Below are 21153 nucleotides of genomic sequence, written 5' to 3' on the forward strand. Positions count from 1 at the left end.
GTTCATATTATCGCAACCCAACTTGTGCCGGCAGTCCACGCTGCTACTCAGCTGAAGCAACATGCTGTAGTGTGTTATAAGTGCCTTTCAATAAATACTGTTGTACCACGTTCGTGAGTATGACTGGGAACATTTGACATGGTGTCAGAAGTGGGATGCGAACCCACGCGTCCAAACAGAGATGGCAGACCTGTTGCTTACGCCTCCCGCACCCTGTCTGAGACTGAACAACGTTATGCCCAGATCGAAAAGGAATTACTTGCCCTGGTTTTTGCCTGCACGAAATTCAAGGACTTTATCTTTGGCAAATCCGTGACTGTTGAAACAGACCAGCAGCCGCTGGTCACCATTCTGAACAAATCCATTCACCAGCAACGGATGATGATGCAGTCACAGTGTTTCGATTTCTCCATAGTCTACAAAAAGGGCAAGGACATGCACCTAGCTGACACGCTATCAAGAGCCCCATCTAAAACCTGCGAACAACAGCCGTCAGAACAAGACCAGTTCACAGTAACGATGCCTAAGCGGCCTGGCAGAGCACACGGCTGCAGATACAACTCTACAACTACTGTCCTCAGTCATCCGGCGTGGCTGGCCGGATAAACAACATAGTACCCTACTTGTAATTCGCCCATACTACCTCGTATGCGACAAACTGGTGCAACAGGACAGGGCCATAATCAAGGGTCACAAAGCAGTCATCCCAGCTGTTCTACAGGACAAGTATTTTGATGCTGTCTACAGGGGCCACCCCGGTGTGGAAGCGACCTTGCAACGAGCATGTTTTACTGGCCCGGGATGACCGAGTATATACACAAAAAAGTTGAAGCCTGCACTGTCTGCAACAGCCTAACGCCACAGAAACAGCCCTAGGTCTCACACCCTGTTCCTCCTCTGCCGTGGTCCACGGTTGCTACAGACATATTCCAGTGGCGTGGAAAACATTATCTGGTTCTCGTTGACTCATATTCGGGCTGGTTCGAAATTGACCTACTCCAAAACAGCACATCCGATGTTGTCATCCAAAAGCTGTCACACCACTTCTCCATGCACGGCGCACCTGCACTCCTCCTGTCTGATAACGGCAGTCAGTTCACCAGCCAGAGTTTCAAAAACTTTGCTCAACGATGGGATTTTCACCATGTCACAAGCAGTCCTGAATTTCCACAGTCCAACAGACTCGCAGAACGGGCAGTCCATGGCGCCAAACAATTAATGGAGCGCTCACACCTTGCTAAATCTGATGTGTCCTTGGACCTGCTCAACTTAAGGAACATCGCCCGTGTCCCAATACTGGGGTCTCCAGCCCAATGCCTGATGTCTCGGCAGACCCTTGCTGCCCTGCCCGTGCCCCAGCAGCTGCTGCAGCCACTGGTCCGTTCACCTCCTGTTGTCCAGAAACAACTCCAACTGAAACGTGATGCCCAGAAGCGATTTTTTGATAAGTCCAGCAAACCACTTAAACCTCTCTTCAGTGGGCAAGTTGTTCACCTTCAGACTGACAAGGGCTGTGGCCGTTTGGGTCACATCCACAGCCCTGCAAAAGGGCCGCGCTCGTACCTGGTGAGCACCGACGGAGGAATCTACAGACGTAACCGTCAACGTCTCCTTCCTGTGAAGGAACCACGTGCTGCGGTCTCGTATCCAGAAGCCACGTGTCCGATCGACCCTTCCACTGTCAGACCGTCTCTTCCCTCGCGCTCTGCTGCTGCAGACCAACCGTTGGCTATGCCCCCTATGCACCGCAACCTTCGGTGCCCCGCTCGCCAGCTTCGCCGTGTTCACCCCCCCGGGTCTCCGGTGCTCCCCCTGCACGGGCCCCTGGTTATTTCCCCAGTGAAGGGAGGGGACGCAGATTTATACCGCACGCACACAGGACGGGATTGTAAGCCGCCCCTTAGATAGTCCAGGACAAGGGGTCACAGCTTAAGGATAAAGGGGAAATCCTTTAAAACCGAGATGAGAAGAACTTTTTTTCACACAGAGAGTGGTGAATCTCTGGAACTCTCTGCCACAGAGGGTAGTCGAGGCCAGTTCATTGGCTATATTTAAGAGGGAGTTAGATGTGGCCCTTGTGGCTAAGGGGATCAGAGGGTATGGAGAGAAGGCAGGTACAGGATACTGAGTTGGATGATCAGCCATGATCATATTGAATGGCGGTGCAGGCTCGAAGGGCCGAATGGCCTACTCCTGCACCTAATTTCTATGTTTCTATGTTTCTATACGGGGATTTGTTTAAACCATCTGTACGTCCCCGTATGCGCCATTAGCGTTTCGGGTACTGTATTATTCAGTTATAACATAGTAATGTGTATATTCTTATAGGTCACTTTTATTTAGATGTGCTTCACTTTTATTTCTGCAAGGAAAGATGTAGATTTGTCACTTCACTTACTAACTAATGTAGTGCTTTATTATCAAAAGCTCCGCCTACTACACTGTTCATATTAAAGGACAAAAGACATTTATTGTCACATACACCAATAGGTGCAGTGAAATTTGAGTTGCCATTGCAACACACAAATAAAATAAACACAACACTATAGAATTTAACATTAAACATAAAAAAACAGCCCCTCCCCCCCCCCCCCCCCCCCCCCACCACAGCAGGATCAACGTTTCCCACTGTGAGGGAAGGCAACAAAGTTCAGTCCTCTTCCTCATGTTCACCCGTGGTCGTGGCCTATTGGCGGCCCGATGTTTCAGGCCCACTCGCTGGATGATGGAACTCCGGCGTCGGAAGAACGCTCTCGGCGGCTTGGAGTTCCGAAACGGCCGCTTCCTCCTGGACACTGTGGCTCCCGAAGTCCACAGGCCGAGCTGGGGGTTGCTCCAGCACTGGCGACCTCGGCGATAGATCCCAGGCTCGGTGTTAAAGCCAGCGCCGCTGCGGCTGGAAACTCCACAGGCCACAGCTCCACGATGTTGAAGTCGGCATTCACTTCAACATGTTCCAACATCGCTCCAACATGTTGAAAAATCTTCACGAGTCTTCCCCAGCTCACCGCGTTCCCCAAGTACCTGCCGTTAGCGTTTACGAGCCGCTAAGAGGCGTCCCGAGCTCTGACGTACCCGCTATGTACATTCTACGTACTTACCACGAGTTAGATTTTTTTTAAACTCGGGAGAGCTCTTGAATTAGCTCGTACAGTGGGACAGGCCCACAACACTGCCCTACACACACCAGGGACTATTTTACATTTACACCAAGCCAATTAACCTACAAACCTGAACGTCTTTGGAGTGTGGGAGGAAAATGAAGATTTTGGAGAAAAACCACGCAGGTCATTAGGAGAATGTACAAACTCCATTCAGACAGCGCCCGTAGTCGGGATCGAACCCGGGTCTCTAGCGCTGTTAGGCAGCAACTTTACCGCTGTGTCACACATGTGTTTGGATTGCATGTAAAACACAGCCTTTCACTGCACCTCGGTACAGGTGACAAAAATAAACCTGAACTTAAAAACATCCATTTCCACTTCTTCAGGTGGAAATAAATGCGGGCTTTGTTAAATATGACCTCTCCACTACTTTTGACCCAGTCAGACTTTGTCTAAGAGGCCATATTGAATAACCAGATATATCTTCAAATGACACTTTGGGAATTAAAAAAAAAAAAACTCCTATCACGAACTCTGCTCCCTAGACAACAGCTACACCCAATTCCCAAAGGTCTGAAAACAAGATAGACTGTTTCTATCTTCAATGTCATATTTCAGCCCAAGTTGAATATGAACATTGTACCTGCACTAAACATACTTGCCCTATTTCTACACAGATTGTTGTTTGACTCTGCCTTGCCTCCGCTCAGCTGCAGTTGCAACCCTCACCCATGAGGGGGCAGCATGGTGGTGCAGTGGTAGAGTTGCTGCCTCACAGCGCCAGAGACCCGGGTGCGATCCTGACCACGGGTGCTGTCTGTACGGAGTTTGTACGTTCTCTCAGTCACCTGCGTGGGTTTTCTACGAGATCTTCAGTCTCCTCCCGCACTCAAGACGTACAGGTTTGTAGGTTAATTGGCACGGTGTAAATGTAAAATTGTCCCTGGTGTTTGTGGGATAGTGTTAATGTGTGGGGATCGCTGGTCGGTGCGGACTCGGTGGGCCGAAGGGCCTGTTTCTGCTCCGTATCTCTAAACTAAACTAAGAACTTCACAGTGTTGGTGAATTTCAATTTTGCTTGTGGTCTACAAAGTAAACTGCATGCCTGTTCACCGGGGATGGTTTTGCCTATTGTGACGGGCAGATTGAGCAGCTGAAATATTTAGGAAGGAACTGCAGGTGCTGGTTTAATTGGCTTGGTATAAATCTAAAATGTAAAATCGTCCCTAGTGTTTGTCGCATAGTGTTACTGTGCGGGGATCGCTGGACGGTGCGGGCTCAGTGGGCCGAAGGGCCTGTTTCCACACCGTCTCACTAAACTAAACTAAACTAAATTAAAAGCGGTGTTAATACAAATAGACCCTGCTTGCTTTGAAATAAGTACTGCACTTGCTTTTGATCAAGAACGACTACGTCCAATGGTAATTTTGTTGACCTTGAATAAGCGTGTGAAGAATACAGAATTTTTGTCGAGTTACCCTGCATCAAACCCTGTTTACCAATTGATCATCTTGCCCGTTTATTTAGTTGCAGATCAGTGAAGAAATTGGCCCCGTCTCAAGTGAGGAAAGCGGAAGGCCCCTTGTTCGAGTGTCCTGTGTCCGTTGAGAAGGTAACCCGGCCCTTTCCATTGTACAGCACTGAATTGTCCCTCTTGTAAAAGGACTTGATCCAACACTCAAAGTCTCTTACCAAGTATCTTTATTTGTTCATTACATACGTTGTGCCCTAGCTGTCCGTGGTCATCACGGGGACTAGAGAGAGAGCTAGAGGCGGGGAAGCTACAATTATACAGGAGACAATGGGGCGTGGTTAGTAGTGGTGAGGTCACTATGTTAAAGGAGCATGCACTGATCTACACCTCTGTCTCATGTTTCTCTTCTCTACTAAGCAACTGCCATATGCCGCTCGGAAGTTCTTGGGTATAAATTTTCAGGCTGGTTTACCAGCCTTACAGTTTTTATCCTTGACTGGGGAACAAAGTTATTTTTCAACGTCTTATTCGGTGGCAGGGGCCAGTTTCTCTTGAGCCTTCAGGCAGCCGGTGATGCCCCTGTTAATGCAATGCTTCAGGGCAGCACGGTGGCACAGCGGTCGAGCTGCTTCCTCACAGCGTCAGACATGCCGGTTCGATCCTGACTGCGGGTGCTGTCTGAATGAATGAATTAATGAATTAATATGAATGAGTGAATACTTTATTGTCGTGTGTGACAAGTCACAGTGAAATTCTTTGCTTGCTGACCCAAGGTATGCAAATAGTCGCCACATAAAGGATGCTGACAAAGTTACAAAGTATCCCGCACCTCTTTCTTTCCCCCCCTCCACCGCCCTCCCGAGGCTCCACCTCTCAGTCAGGCTCCACCTCCCCACGAGGCTCCACCTCCCCGCGAGGCTCCACCTCCCCGCGAGGCTCCACCTCCCCGCGAGGCTCCACCTCCCCGCGAGGCTCCACCTCCCCGCGAGGCTCCACCTCCCCGCGAGGCTCCACCTCCCCGCGAGGCTCCACCTCCCCGCGAGGCTCCACCTCCCCGCGAGGCTCCACCTCCCCGCGAGGCTCCACCTCCCCGCGAGGCTCCACCTCCCCGCGAGGCTCCACCTCCCCGCGAGGCTCCACCTCCCCGCGAGGCTCCACCTCCCCGCGAGGCTCCACCGGCCGGCGAGACTTCACCGACCCGCAAGGCTCCACTGCCCCAGCGAGGCTCCTCCACCCAGTCAGGCTCCACCAACCCGCTTCACTGCAGCCTCGTGGGTGATGTCTGCCGCCATGGCCTCCTGGACGTTTCTACGCTCTCCCTGTGACCGCGTGGGTTTTCCCCCCGGGTGCTCGGGTTTCCTCCCACATCCCAAAGACATGCGGGTTAGTAGGTTAATTGGCTTTGGCTGTTGCAACCGGTATTATGCTTCAAAAAAAGTGTAATTACCTCTGTGATGAAATAGTTTCCATTGGTGTTTTTGAATATTATATCAATGGCGCATCAAAATGGATTCCATATTTTGTCATTCTTATTATTTTAGGATAGAGTTGAGAAGATGGAATGATGATCCGTTTGCAGAGATGAGCGCCAAATGATTTTAACGCCAGATTATTGATCTTGAACTCTGAAGCGGTTGACTGTTGACTTGTTTGGGCACGAAGTTGCAGGCGGATGGACTGTTACTGTTGATCTGCTGCAGGCCACCATGCATCATCTTCTCAGCATGGTGCTGGGACAGAGGGACCTGTCTCGGGCAGGAGACCTTTTCTCCTTGGAGGACTCCGAAATCGAAGATTGTCTGTCCGAAGCTCTGGAGCAAATAAGAGAAATATCTTCCTCACCAGTAAGTCCTAGTAAACTGCGTTAGTAAGAGTTTAGTTTAAAGATACAGAGCAGAAACAGGCCCTCCGGCCCACAAAGTCCGTGCCGACCAGCGATCCCCGCACATTAGCTCTACCCCACACACACTAGGGACAAGTTTACATTTATAATGGGTTAAGTAATCTGCAAACCTGTACGTCTTTGGAATGTGGGAGGAAACTGAAGATCTCGGAGAAAACCCACGAGGTCACGGGGAGAACGTACAAATTCCCCACAGACAGCACCTGTAGTCGGGATCGAACCCGGGCCTCCGGCGCTGTAAGGCAGCAACTCTACTGCTGCACCACCGTGCCGCACTTATGTTTTGTGTAGGAAAGAACTGTAGAAGCTGGAAGACACTGGAGTTGGACACAAAATGGGTGACGTTTCTGGTCTGAGGTAGGGTCTCGACCCAAAACGTCTCCTGAGATGCTGCCTGTCCCGCTGAGTTACTCCAGCATTTTGTGTCTATTTTTAATAAAGAGTTATCCTCCTTATGTTATAACGATCAAATATAGAAGAAACACATTCTTACGCTCTACAATCAAGTTACATAGTGAGAATGTTATTAAGAAATCCATTTGTTGGCTGTTTCAGTGTGGTTCAGATATTTGCGATAGTTATTAAAAATAAATAAACATGCAAACTGTGATACCTCACTTAGCTCGTTCCCGTAAATGTGAGGCCAAATAGTCAATGGTTTAGTTTACAGATGCTGCAGGGAAACATAGAAACATAGAAAATAGGTGCAGGAGTAGGCCATTCGGCCCTTCGAGCCTGCACCGCCATTCAATATGATCATGGCTGATCATCCAACTCAGTATCCTGTACCTGCCTTCTCTCTATACCCCCTGATCCCTTTAGCCACAAGGGCCACATCTAACTAAATATAGCCAATGAACTGGCCTCAACTACCTTCTGCGTGAGAGAATTCCACAGATTCACCACTCTCTGTGTGAAAAAAGTTTTCCTCATCTCGGTCCTAAAAGATTCCCCCCTTATCCTTAAACTGTGACCCCTTGTTCTGTTCTGAAACAGGCCCTTCGGCCCACTCCGACCATCAATCACCCATTCACACTAGTTCTATGTTATCCCACTTTCTCATCCACTCCCTACACACCAGGGGGCAATTTACAGAGGCCAATTAGCCTACAAACCCACACGTTTGTGGGATGTGGGAGGAACTGCAGCACTTGGAGGAAACCCACGTGGTCATATATATTCCATTCAAGATTCCAGCAACTGCACTTCCTTGGTTTTCCATTTTAGATATAGATATATATCTATATATCTAAAATGGAAAAACAAGGAAGTGCAGTTGCTGGAATCTTGAGCAAAATACAAAGTGCTGGAGTAACTCAGCGGGTCAGGCAGCATCTGAGGAGGGAAATGGACAGATGACTTTTCGGGTCGGGACTCTTCTTCAGACTGGGGGGAGAAAGCTGGAAAAGAGAGGTGGGGGCAGGACAAAGCCGGGCAAGTGATAGGTGGATACAGGTGAGGGGGTTGGTTGGCAGATGCTTGGCCAAAGGTCAAAATTGAGAAAACAAAAATCTGTGAGAAAGGGAGATGAGGGCGGAGGCGTGGAATGTGAAACCAGAGGAAGGGATGGGGGTGGAAGGGGTCAGGGTGGGGATGGGGGAATGGGATGGTAGGGGTGAAACGGTTTTATTTTCAAACGTCAGCATCTTTTAACCAAAATTGTATGGTGATGTTTTGCCTTTGCCTTGTGTTGTCAGGACTACATAACAAACGACAATGACCAGGCAGTGGTGGAAATCTGCATCACTCGTATCACCACGGCCATTAGGAAGACCAACTCCATTGAGAGGCACGGAAAAGCTCTGGTAAACTTGTGGGAGTCGTGTTTGGAGCATAACCTGAAACCAGTTAGCAAGTATGAAGATACTCCGCATGCTAAAATAGTCTCTGATGTGATGAGCTGCATCCTCCAAGTAAGTGTGTGTATGTATGTTTAGTTTAGAGACACAACATGGAAACAGGCACTTCTACGCCAACCAACGTGCATCCTGTACATTGGTTCTAATAGAAAAGACATGGACATAGACAATAGGTGCAGGAAGAGGCCATTCGGCCCTTTGAGCCAGAACCGTCATTCATTGTGATCATGGTTGATCGTCCCCAATCAATAACCCGTGCCTGCCTTCTCCCCATATCCCTTGATTCCACTAGCCCCTATAGAGACATAGAAAATAGGTGCAGGAGGAGGCCATTCGGCCCTTCGAGCCAGTAATGCTACACACTAGGGACAATTAACTCACCAACCTGAGATAGACACAAAAAGCTGGAGTAACTCAGCGGGACAGGCAGCATCTCTGGAGAGAAGGAATGGGTGACGTAACGGGTTGAGGCCCTTCTTCAGAGGCCTGTCCCGCTGAGTTACTCCAGCTTTTGGTGTCGACGGTTTAAACTGGCATCTGCAGTTCCTTCCTACAAACTTAAAAACCCGCACGTCTTTGGGATGTGGGGAAAAAAACTGGAGCACCCGGAACGCAGTCACGGGGAGAACGTTCCAACTCAACACAAACAGGTCAAGATTGAACCCGGGTCTCTGGCGATGTGAGTTTGTAAGTGAGTTTTAACGCAGTGCTTTAGTCACTGAATAATTGCCGGGTAAACTCTCTGCCCCCCCCCCCCCCCCCCAAAAAAAACTATGAACATCTGAATGTTAATTCCCTCAAAATTCCCAAGAGGGAATTTCCACTAGTGGGAGAGTATCGGACTAGAGGGCACAGCTTCAGAATAAAAGGACGTACCTTTAGAAAGGGGATGAGGAGGAATTTCCTTAGTCAGAGGGTGATGAATCTGTGGAATTCTTTGCCATAGATGGTTGTGGAGGCCAAGTCAACGATTATTTTTAAAGCAGAGATTGATAGGTTCTTGATTAGAGAAGACATCTGGAGTTATATATCTTGTTCATGCCATTAGGTTCTGAGGTACCAAATGGAATATGAGGTGCTGTTCCTTTATTTTGCCTGTGGCAGTGGAGGAGGTCCAGGACAGAATGGTCAGTCGGGGAAGGGAAGTATAACTTTTGGTTACATGTTTCACAAACCAACCATCTTGCCTCGGCAAAACAATAGACAATAGGTGCAGGAGTAAGGCCATTTGGCCCTTCGAGCCAGCACCGCCATTCAATGTGATCATGGCTGATCATCCACAATCAGTACCCCGTTCCTGCCTTCTCCCCATATCCCCTGACTCTGCTATCTTTAAGAGCCCTATCTAGCTCTCCCTTGAAAGTGTCCAGAGAACTGGCCTCCACCAGCAGAGAATTCCACAGACTCACAACTCTGTGTGAAAAACAAGCAAGGCCAGCAGCATAATCAAGGACGAGTCGCACCCCGGCCACTCCCTCTTCTCCCCTCTCCCATCAGGCAAAAGGTACAGAAGTGTGAAAGCGCACACCTCCAGATTCAGGGACAGTTTCTTCCCAGCTGTCATCAGGGAACTGAATCATCCTACCACAACCAGTGAGCAGTGCTGAACTACTATCTACCTCTTTGGTGACCCTCGGACTATCTTTGATCGGACTTTACTGGCTTTACCTTGCACTAAACGTTATCCCCTTATCATGTATCAGTACATTGTAAAAGGCTCGATTGTAATCATGTATTGTCTTTACACTGACTGGACGGCACGCTACAAAAAGCTTTTCACTGTACCTCGGTACACGTGACAATAAACTGAACTGATAACTGAACGAGACTGTTTCTGTTTCTTGTCATTTTGAAGTGGCTTTTCCTGACGACCCCTTGGGGGCGCTGTTGCCTTCTCACTCACCTTCTCACAAGTTATAGGGGTAGAATTAGGCCGTTCGGCCCATCGCGTCCACTCCGCCATTCAATCATGGCTGATCTCTGCCTCCTAATCCCATTCTCCCTCCTTCTCCCCATAACCCTTAACACCCGTTCTAATCAATAATTTGTCCATCTCTGCCTTAATGATATCCACTGACTTGGCCTCCACAGCCCCTTGTGGCAATGAGTTCCACAGATTCACCACCCTCTGATTAAAGAAGTTCCTCCTCATCTCCTCACTAAAAGAGCGCCCTGTAATTCTGAGGCTGTGACCTCTGGCCCTAGACTCTCAAAACGTGGCAAAGTAATGATTGGTTTGTAATCTGTTTCTTTACCACACGGGGGCGCTTTCTGCTAGCTCTCTGAGCGTTGTTTCAATCTAGTTCTGAAATACATTGTTCACTTGTACAGTAATAAAACTGGTTTAGTTTAGTTTATTGTCACGTGTACCGAGGTACATAGGTTCATAAGGAATAGGAGTAGAATTAGGCCATTCAGCCCATGAAGTCTACTCTGCCACTCAATCATGGCTGATCTAACTATCCCTCCTCACTCCATTATCCTGCCTTCTCCACGTAACCTCTGACACCCGTATTAATCAAGAATCTATCTATCTCCGCCTTAAAAATTGACTTGGGCTCTACAGCCTTCTATGGCAATGAATTCCACAGATTCACCGCCCTCCGACTAAAGACATTTCTCCTCATCTCCTTCCTAAAAGAATGTCCTTTAATTCTGAGGCTGTGACCTCTAGTCCTAGACTCTCCCACTGGTGGAAACATCCTCTCCACATCCACTCTATCCAAGACTTTCACTACTCTGTGCGTTTCAATGAGGTACAGTGAAAAGCTTTTGTTGCTCGCCGGTCAGCAGAATGACTATTGGATAAATTCTGGATCAGTACGGGTGTCAGACGTTATGGGGAGAGGCGAGAGAATGGGGTGAGGAGGGAGACAGGACCTCTCTGCCTGTGTCTCTGCCTGTGTCTCTGCCTGTGTCTCTGCCCGTGTCTCTGCCCGTGTCTCTGCCCGTGTCTCTGCCCGTGTCTCTGCCCGTGTCTCTGCCCGTGTCTCTGCCCGTGTCTCTGCCCGTCTCTCTGCCCGTCTCTCTGCCCGTCTCTCTGCCCGTCTCTCTGCCCGTCTCTCTGCCCGTCTCTCTGCCCGTCTCTCTGCCCGTCTCTCTGCCCGTCTCTCTGCCCGTCTCTCTGCCCGTCTCTCTGCCCGTCTCTCTGCCCGTCTCTCTGCCCGTCTCTCTGCCTGTCTGTCTGTCTCTGTCTGTCTCTGTCTGTCTCTGTCTGTCTCCGTTCGTCTCTCTCTGTCTCTCTCGGTCTCTCTCCATAATAATTTCATTGTTCTGTTTCGGGACTTGACAATAAAACACTGGTGACAACGTTTATTTTAGTAACTAATGCATCAGTTGACGTAAGAATGAGGTGACACGAGGGACAGGCAGTTGACAAGTGGTTGAGAGAATGAACTTGGTGACGTTTGACAGAGAGGGTGACCTACACCTCCCCCAAGCCAGTGGTGGATCAGAGGAAGTACCAGTGACCACAGTGAGGCCTAGCACAGGGCGGGTGACATTTGAAGCCCACACCACAGAGGAAGAAGCTGGGGCTGGCGACTAAGGTTGCCAACTATCCCGTATTAGCCGGGACAAAATAAAAGACACTGCAGATAAAATCAATCTGAAACACAAACTGGAAAGAAGAATCTTTGTTTAATTAATGAGCGGAATTGCCGATTACAGAAATACAAAGATCTTGCCAGACTTGGAGGAACTATTGCTACAGGGAATAAACACTGTCAATATTGGTTCTTATCAACAGCAAGATGTTACTTTTCCAAAAGACAATTACTACCATAATCATTGCTCCAGAACAAAATGTGAGGAAACAGTTTAGTTTAGAGATACAGCGCGGAAACAGGCCCTATCGGCCCACCGGGTCCGCGCCGACCAGCGAACCCCGCACATTAAAACTATCCTACACCCAAGGGACAATTTCTACATTTACTAAGCCAGTTAACCTACAAACCTGCACGTCTTTGGAGTGGCCTCCATGAATTTTCTTTGCTCTTCTTCAGGATGGACCTTTCTATATCTTTATTTAGTTTCCATGGTCAACATTTCTGCAGGCATTTGATTGAATTGAATGATACAGCATGGAAACAGGCCCTTCGGCCCACTGAGTCCATACTGACCACTGACCATCCATTCACACCAGTTCTGCATTATCCCACTTTTCTCATCCACTCTAAGGCTAATTTACAGAGGGCCAATTAACCTACAAACCCGCACCTCCTTGGGACATGGCAGGAAACCAGAGAAACCCACACGGTGACTGGGAGAACGTGCAAACTCCACACAGAAAACACCTGAGGTCAGGATCGAACCCAGGTCTCTGGCACTGTGGGACAGCAGGTCTACCGCCGTGCCACCCCGTTTGTTGAAGCTTCATCTGAAAGATATCTTGAACATCTTTAATATTTTTTGTTTTGTAAGAGTGCCAACATAAAAAAACATAGAAAAAAACAGCACAGGAACAGGCCCTTCGGCCCACAAAGTCTGTGCTGAACATAGTCCGAGATAAACTCATCTCCTCTGCCGACATATCCCCCCATTCCCTGCACGGGTGTTTGTTTAACCTTACATCATTTTGTTTCGTTCATACAGTGTGGTATTCTGAATTTGTTGTTTAAATGGGTAAAGCAACTGTGAAGTAATAAATGTGAAGAGAGGTGATACACAATTAGCAAGTATCATCATTTTAACAAAGTGTAGGCATTATTTGTCATGTTGATTCCCAAATTCCAACTCAGTCCGAGGATAGACACAGAGTGCTGGAGTAACTCAGCGGGTCAGGCAGCATCTGTGGAGAACGTGGATAGGTGACGTTTTGGGTCGGGACCCTTCTTCAGACTGTTTGCAGCGGGGAGGAACATGAAACAAGAAAAGACCAGGAGGAATCACGGTGAGGCAGCGGTAGAGTTGCTGCCTTACAGCGCCAGAGACTCTAGTTCGATCCTGACTAGGGGGCGCTGTCTGTTCGGAGTTTGTACGTTCTCCCCGGGACCGCTTGGGTTTTATCCGAGATCTTCGGTTTCCTCCCGCACTCCAAAGACTTACAGGTTTGTGGGTTAATTGGCTTGGTATAAATGTTCATTGTCTCCTGTGTGTGTAGGAAAGTGTTAAAAAGTGCGGGGATCGCTGGTCGGTGCGGACTCGTTTGGCCGTGTTGTATCTCTAAACTAGACTAAACTAAATCGGGACTGATGACCTCCAGCAATGGTTCCTCAATAGGGCGATTGTTGGCTCGGGATGGTGTGATCCCAAGAAGGATGTATCATTGCGAACAGTGGAACTGGCTAACTGAGCTCTAATGGAGGAAGGGTGAGCGGACTTGCGCTGTCTTATATTGCACGTTCTCCCCGTGACCTGCGTGGGTTTTCTCCAGGAACTCCGGTTTCCTCCCAGAGTCCAAAGACGTACAGGTTTTGTAGGTTAATTGGCTTTGGTAAAATTGTAAATTGTCCTTCGTATGCGTAGGATGGTGTCAGAAGGAACTGCAGATGCTGGTTTGAATCGAAGACAGACACAAAAAGCTGGAGTAACTCAGCAGGTCGGGCAGCATCTCGAGAGAATAGGCATAGGTGATGTTTCAGGTTGGGACCCTTCTTCAGACTGAGAGTCAGGGGCGAGGGAAACGAGAGATATAGATGGTGTTAGTGTGCAGGGATCGCTGGTCGGTGTGGACTCAGTGGTCTGAAGGCAGTAAACAATAGACAATAGTAGGGCCTGTTTCCGCGCTGTATCTCTAAACCAGATTAAAAATTAAATATGAAATCTGCTAGGTTTTGCAAGCTGGATAAGGTTTTAAATGTTTAACATTTTGTTTTGTAAGCGTTCACGGACTCTTGGTTTGTTTCCTCAGAACTACAGTAACCTGTCGGTGATGTCTCTGGCCGTCCCTGTGGCCGTGAAGTGCCTGGAAATGGGCAACAGAGAGCTCGCACGCAACATGTCCAACTACCTATCACTTGCAGCCATTGGCAAAGCGGACATCCTGGCAACGCACACGCCCAAGATCGTCAACAGTGTCCTACACGGTAGGTTGGGGGACCAAGAGCAACTCGAAAGAGCTCATTCCCACCGGAGGGCCAGTGACGGGATCTAGGGTGTGGGCAGGGCCAAAGATGGCCTGGTTGGGTTGCTCCTGGGCCTGGCCAAGCTGGCCATCCTCGCGTCACGGTGCCAGGGGGAAGAGGGCTTTGCCCGAGCTGGATGCTTGCCCCTTCTCCTGGGTTACGCCCGTACCCGGGTGGTGTTGGAGAGAGGACATCGTTGTATAGTGGATATTTAGAACATTTGTGAGGATTGTAACCTAGTTGTCTAGATAATTTGGTGATTTTGTACGATGGTGGTGGATGTGCTACCATGCTTTTGTTTTATAACTTGTTTGTAATTAAATTAATTATTTTTGATACAAAAACAAAAGAGGTCATTCCCAGCTCAACTTCAGGATTTGCCCGTAGAGTAGAAATTTCTTTGTTTCAATTTTCTAACTTTTTATTTATTTTTAGTTTTAGTTTGGAGATACAGCTCGGAAACAGGCCCTTCGGCCCACCCAGTCCGTACCAACCAGAGATCCCCGCACACACTAGGGACAGTTTTTTACACTTATGCCAAACCAATTAACCTACAACCCTGTACGTCTTTGGAGCGTGGGAGGAAACGGAAGATCTCTGAGAAAACCCACGCACAGGTCACGGGGAGAACGTGCAAACTACAGGTGCTTGTACAGGCAAGCACCCAGACTCAGGTTCGAACCCGAGTTTCAATTTTCTTGAAACTTCATGAAGTTTTAAATAGAAAATTCTTAGAGGAAAATCAATGTCAGGGTTTGATGTTATTTATTACGTAGTTTACATTTTACATATTCTGTTGTGTTGCTGCAAGTAAGAATATCATTGTTCTATCTGGGGCACATGACAAGAAAACACTCTTGACTCTCGAGTAGAAACATAGAAAATAGGTGCAGGAGTAGGCCATTCGGCCCTTCGAGCCTGCACCACCATTCAATATAATGGATGGGATTTATATAGCGCCTTTCTAATACTCAAGGCGCTTTACATCGCATTATTCATTCACTCCTCAGTCACACTCGGTGGTGGTAAGCTACTTCTATAGCCACAGCTGCCCTGGGGCAGACTGACGGAAGCGTGGCTGCCATTCTGCGCCTACGGCCCCTCCGACCACCACCAATCACTCACACACATTCACACACATTCACACACAGGCAAAGGTGGGTGAAGTGTCTTGCCCAAGGACACAACGACAGTATGCACTCCAAGCGGGATTCGAACCGGCCACCTTCCGGTCGCCAGCCGAACACTTAGCCCATTGTGCCATCTGTCGTCCCAATAAATATGATATGATCATGGCTGATCATCCAACTCGGTATCCCGTACCTGCCTTCTCTCCATACCCCCTGATCCCTTCAGCCACAAGGGCCACATCTAACTCCCTCTTAAATATAGCCAATGAACTGGCCTCAACTACCTTCTGTGGCAGAGAGTTCCAGAGATTCACCACTCTCTGTGTGAAAAATGTTTTCCTCATCTCAGTCCTAAAAGAGTTCCCCCTTATCCTTAAACTGTGACCCCTTGTTCTGGACTTCCCCAACATCGGGAACAATCTTCCTGCATCTAGCCTGTCCAACACCTTAAGAATTTTGTAAGTTTCTATAAGATCCCCCCTCAATCTTCTAAATTCTAGTGAGTACAAGCCGAGTCTATCCAGTCTTTCTTCATATGAAAGTCCTGACATCCCAGGAATCAGTCTAGAAGCGAGGAACTGCAGATGTTGGATTGTACCATAGGTAGACACAAAGTGCTGGAGTAACTCGGCGGGTCAGGCAGCATCCCTGGAGAAATAGGATGGGTGACGTTTTAGTGTTGTGATCCTGGGGACGAGCCCTGGCCTGAAACGGCATCTAACCATGTTCTCCAGAGATGCTGCCAGACCCGCTGAGTTACTTCATCACCCTGTATTTATCTTGTGATCTGATCTAGCTTGGCATTCCAGTTAACTGCTGACAGACAATGTGGTATGATTGGAGCTCGTGATTTCTGAATAAGACATTACTTTGAGGCTGGCTCTGACTCCCGAGTGAGTGAATAAAGTCCTATAGCAGTGTGTTGAGGTGAACAATTTCAGGTAGAGGACTATTCATTCAAAGGCTAGAGTCACACAGAGCAGGCTGTTTCCTTGCTGTTTGTGGACATTTGTTCATAAGCATGTGATAGGAGTAGCATGAGGCCATTTGGCCCATCATGTCTACTCCGCCATTCAATCATGGCTGATCTATCTCTCCCTCATAACTCCATTCTCCTGCCTTCTCCCCATAACCTCTGACACCCGCATTAATCAAGTTTAATTTAGTTTAGAGATACAGCATGGAAACGGTCTATTCGCCCCAAGAGTCCACGCAGACCAGCGATCACCCCAGCGTACATTAGCACTATCCTACACACTAGGGATAATTTACAGAAGCCATTTAACCTACAAACCCGCAAGTTTTTGGAGTGTGGGCGGAAACCGGAGCACCCGGAGAAAGCCCACACGGTCAGGGGGCGAATGTACAAACACCATGCAGACAGCACCGGTAGTCGGGATGGAACCCGGGTCCCTGGCGCTGTGAGGCAGCAACTCTACCGCTGCGCCAGAGTGCCGATGTTGCATGGAACTGATCTATTTGTACCGTATCCATTCTGCTGTTCTATGTTCTAAAAAAGATGATTTAAAGAATAAAAGTTTTCTAGGAGCAACTTAAAACACTTGGAAATAATTGAAAATAATAACCGAAAACAAAGAGGATTTAGAAAGGGAACAGTGTGAACCTTGGTCAGTTGGAAGAGCTGGCAATAAGTGGCGAGATGGGGCCTATAAATATGGGCAGTCATGCTGACAGGGACTGCAGTCAGTTGAAACAAAGCTTGGAATGAGCAGAAATCGGAAAAATAAAGGTTATGCATGGGTTCACAGCCAAACTCAATTCCACTATAAAACAATACGTTTAATGTCACAGTCAGCTGTCCTAAAGGAATTAAGTTTGCCAACTTTAGAAATGATGACTAAAGTTCGGGCTGTAGCAGGATGTAAACATATTGCTCTAGTGAACGCAATCAAATCAAGGGCGGCACGATGGCGGGGGTAGAGTTGCTGCCTCACAGCGCCAGAGACCCGGGTCCGATCAAGTCAAGTCAAGTTTATTCGTCACATACACATATGAGATGTGCAGTGAAATGAAAAGTGGCAATGCTCGCGGGCTTTGTGCAAAAAGACAAACAAACAACCAAACAAACTATAAACAAAATCATAAACACACACATATTCTTTTACATATTAAATATTGGAAGGAAAAACATTCAGTAAAATTAGTCCCTGGTGAGATAGGAGTTTACAGTCTGAATGGCCTGACTGCGAGTGCTGTGTGTATGGAGTTTGTACATTCTGCCCGTGACCTGCATTGGTTTTCCCCAAGATCCTCAGTCCCATACTCCAAAGGCGTACAGGTTTGCAGGTTAATTGGCTTGGCAACTATCAGGCAACTGAATCATCCTACCACAACCGGAGAGCAATGCTGAACTACTATCTAACTCATTGGCGACACTCGCACTATCCTTGTTTGGACTTTATTGACATTACCTTGCACTAAACATTATTCCCTTTCTCATGTATCTATACACTGTGGACGGCTCGACTGTAATCATGTACAGTCTTTCCGCTGGGTCGACGCGGACTTGATGGGCCGAAGGGCCTGTTTTCGCTCTGTATCTCTAAATTAAACTAAACAATACTTTTATGGTCTTAGAAGATAAACACAAAATGCTGGAGTAACTCAGCGGGACGGGCAGCATCTCTGGATAGAAGGAATGGGTGACGTTTCGGGTCGAGACCCACATTCAGACTGAGTCAGGGGAGAGGGAGACACAGAGATAAGGAAGTGTTGTAGAGATCTCGTCAGAGAGAGGAGTGGAACTTCTTCAAGGTAGATATACCTTGAGGAGATTTCGCAGTGGAGCAGACGAAATATTGTAGGAAGGAACTGCAGATGCTGGTTTAAATTGAAGATAGACACAAAATGCTGGAGTTAAGGGACTGTCCCACTTTCCCGAGTTACTCACGAATTCTCCCGAGTTTTCCCTTTGATTCAAACTCGGGGAATGTCCATAGGAGGCCGTAGGAGTCCGTAGATATTTCTTAGCGGCTCGTAATGCCAGCCGTAGGTACTCGGGGCATCAGGTAAGTCGGGACGTTTTTTCAGCATGTTGAAAAATGTCCACGTGTAAAGAAAAATAGCCCCAAGTACCTATGGCTGGCTATTACCGTAATTCTCTGAGTTTGAATCAAGGGGAAAACTCGGGAGAGATCTTGAGTAACTCAGGAAAGTGGGACAGGGGCTTTACTCAGCGGGTCAGGCGGCATCCTAAAGTTATTATCTCTACAGATGGCAATGTAGCAGGTTGTAAATATGTTGCTCCAGTGAGTGTAATCAAATAATTGAACGACAAGGTAAAATTTCACAAGCTCGTTGGAAAGTTGTGAAAAGTTTTTTTTTTTAATTAATAAAATTGCTTTTATTTAACCGTTCACCTTTAAATGTAAGCCTTGAACCTGTGCCTCATGGGCCTGCCCCACTTACGCGATTTTATTCGGCGACTGCCGGCACCCGTCATAGTCGCAGCAGGTCGGCGAAAATTTTCAACATGTTGAAAATCCAGTGGCGACCAGAAAAAGGTACGACTCTTTGTGCGACTACTCACGACCATACAGGCGTCACCCCGCACAAAAAAATCGCATAAGTGGGACAGGCCCATAACAATTACTTTTGGTGTCTCTATTTTGCTGTTTTGGTTTGGTGCATTGTGCTTGGGTGCAGCTGAGCCAGGGATGCGCTGAACACAAGTAACATGAGCAAGGCCAGATCTTGTGTTGCCTAAAGCCAGAAGCTAAATTCTGCATGAAAAACGAGAAACAAACTGCAGATACTCAGCGGGTCAAGCAGCATCTGTGGAAAGAGAAATAGTTGCGCGTGAAAGACCTTCCAAGATCTTCTACCATGACCGTCGCTTGGTAGAATCATAGACTCGTACAGCACGGAAACAGGCCCTTTGGCCAAACTGGTCCATATAGATGAGTCAAGATGTCCTATCTACATAGGCCCACATTTGCCCCATATCACTCTAACCTTTTCATAGAATCGTAGAAAATAGGTGAAGGAGTAGACCATTCGGCCCTTTGAGCCAGCACCGCAATTCAATATGATCATGGCTGATCATCCAAAATCAGTAGACTCTGTTAACCCTAAGAGCTAAATCCAACTTCCTATCCATGTAGCTGTCCAAATTTCTTTTAAATGGTGTTGCATTACCAAATGTTAGCTGTTTCTCTTTCCACAAATGCAACGTGTATTTCCGGTTCTAATTTAATCAAAATATTGTTAATGCTCGGAAATAAAAGCCTTACACGCCAGAGACCCGGGTTCAATCCTGACTACGGGTGCTGACTGTACGGAGTTTGTACGTTCTCCCTGTGACCGCGAGGGTTTTCTGCGGGTGCTCCGGTTTCTTCCCACACGCCAAAGACGTGTAGGCTTATAGGTTAATTGGCTCCTGTAAATGGTCCCTAGCGTGTAGGATAGAACCAGTTTACGGGTGATCGTCGATCGGCATGGATTTGATGGGCTGAAGGGCCTGTTTCCACACTGTGTCTCGAAACTAAACCAAGTTCAAGCTAGTAGTAAAATCTGAAAACTTTGTACGCCTGTTTGTGTTTTGTGGGAATTCAGAAAAGAGCTGTTAGCGTTCCTGAGAGCCAAATGCTATTTGAGTCAGATCCTGTCTATTATCATGAGTATCAGGTGGGAACTTGCTCGGAAGCACCCGTGGCCTCATCTCTTTTGATCTGTCTTTGAGCAATGTTACTCTGTGGTATTGAATGCAACAACAAGAATATTTACTTTAACAACATTTAAAAGACATTTGGACAGGAGAGGGAATGTGTAGGAAGGAACTACAGATGCTGGTTTAAACCAAAGGTAGACACAAAAAGCTTGAGTAACTCAACGGGGCAGGCAGCTTCTCTGGAGACAAATAATGGTTGACATTTCGGTCTCGACCCGTAAACGTCACCCATTCCTTCTCTCCAGAGATGTTGCCTGTCCTTCTGAGTTACTCCAGCTATTTGTGTCTATCTTTGGATAGGAGAGGGATATGGGCCAAATCCTGGCTGGTGGGACTAGTGTTGATGGGGCATTTCAATGGGCAAGTTGGGCCAAAGGCTCATGCAATCACCCGCCTTTTTAAATCTATTTCATGGGTAAATACATTTTAGCGACCTATCTGCCGACTTCAGTGGAAAGACAATACATGTTTCATCATCATCGTCATCATCGGCGGTCACTACAAACGAGTATGACTGTCCTCTCATGGAGGACGCCAGTGCGTGACTTTGTTTAACGTGTGGAGACTGGTGCACAGACAGCCACCACATGGTCCTTGACAGATCTGGGTCAGGATCCAGTGGCATGGAGTCCAAGATGACCGGAGACCCTTTTCTGCTGCAGTCTTCATCCGCCTTCCCAGCCGTTGTGACGCTCCACTAAGGTCAGCCATCGTCCTCCGCCTGTTCCACCGTTGAGGTCTTGGTTGAATTGCTCTTTGTCAGAGACCTCCCCCTCGACCTTTCCGCCATGGGTGGCCCTACCAGGAGCATAGCTCCAGACGGCATCGCTCTCAGGATCTCAGGACCACACAAGCTTCTCCACCACGACAAGGTGACAGTCCATGGAGAATCCACAAACACATATAACCATATAACCATATAACAATT

At 47.8% G+C, this 21153-nt stretch overlaps 1 protein-coding gene across 10 annotated transcripts in view; it reads left to right on the forward strand.

Annotated features, from left to right (window-relative positions):
• veph1 (ventricular zone expressed PH domain containing 1) overlaps positions 1–21153 on the forward strand; it is a 161076-nt gene that overhangs the window by 9529 nt on the left and 130394 nt on the right. For 8 of the 10 annotated variants that reach the window (XM_033031223.1, XM_033031218.1, XM_033031219.1 and 5 more), the window contains 4 exons: positions 4632–4716; positions 6120–6422; positions 8179–8394; positions 14192–14366. In XM_033031223.1, the coding sequence (XP_032887114.1) occupies positions 6285–6422; positions 8179–8394; positions 14192–14366 (529 nt within the window). In that variant the 5' untranslated portion in view covers positions 4632–4716; positions 6120–6284. The remainder of the gene's footprint in view (positions 1–4631; positions 4717–6119; positions 6423–8178; positions 8395–14191; positions 14367–21153) is intronic. The other 2 variants (XM_033031216.1, XM_033031220.1) reach the window with 1 other exon arrangement.

This window comes from Amblyraja radiata, chromosome 13 (assembly GCF_010909765.2).
Source record: "Amblyraja radiata isolate CabotCenter1 chromosome 13, sAmbRad1.1.pri, whole genome shotgun sequence".
Lineage (NCBI taxonomy): Eukaryota > Metazoa > Chordata > Chondrichthyes > Rajiformes > Rajidae > Amblyraja > Amblyraja radiata.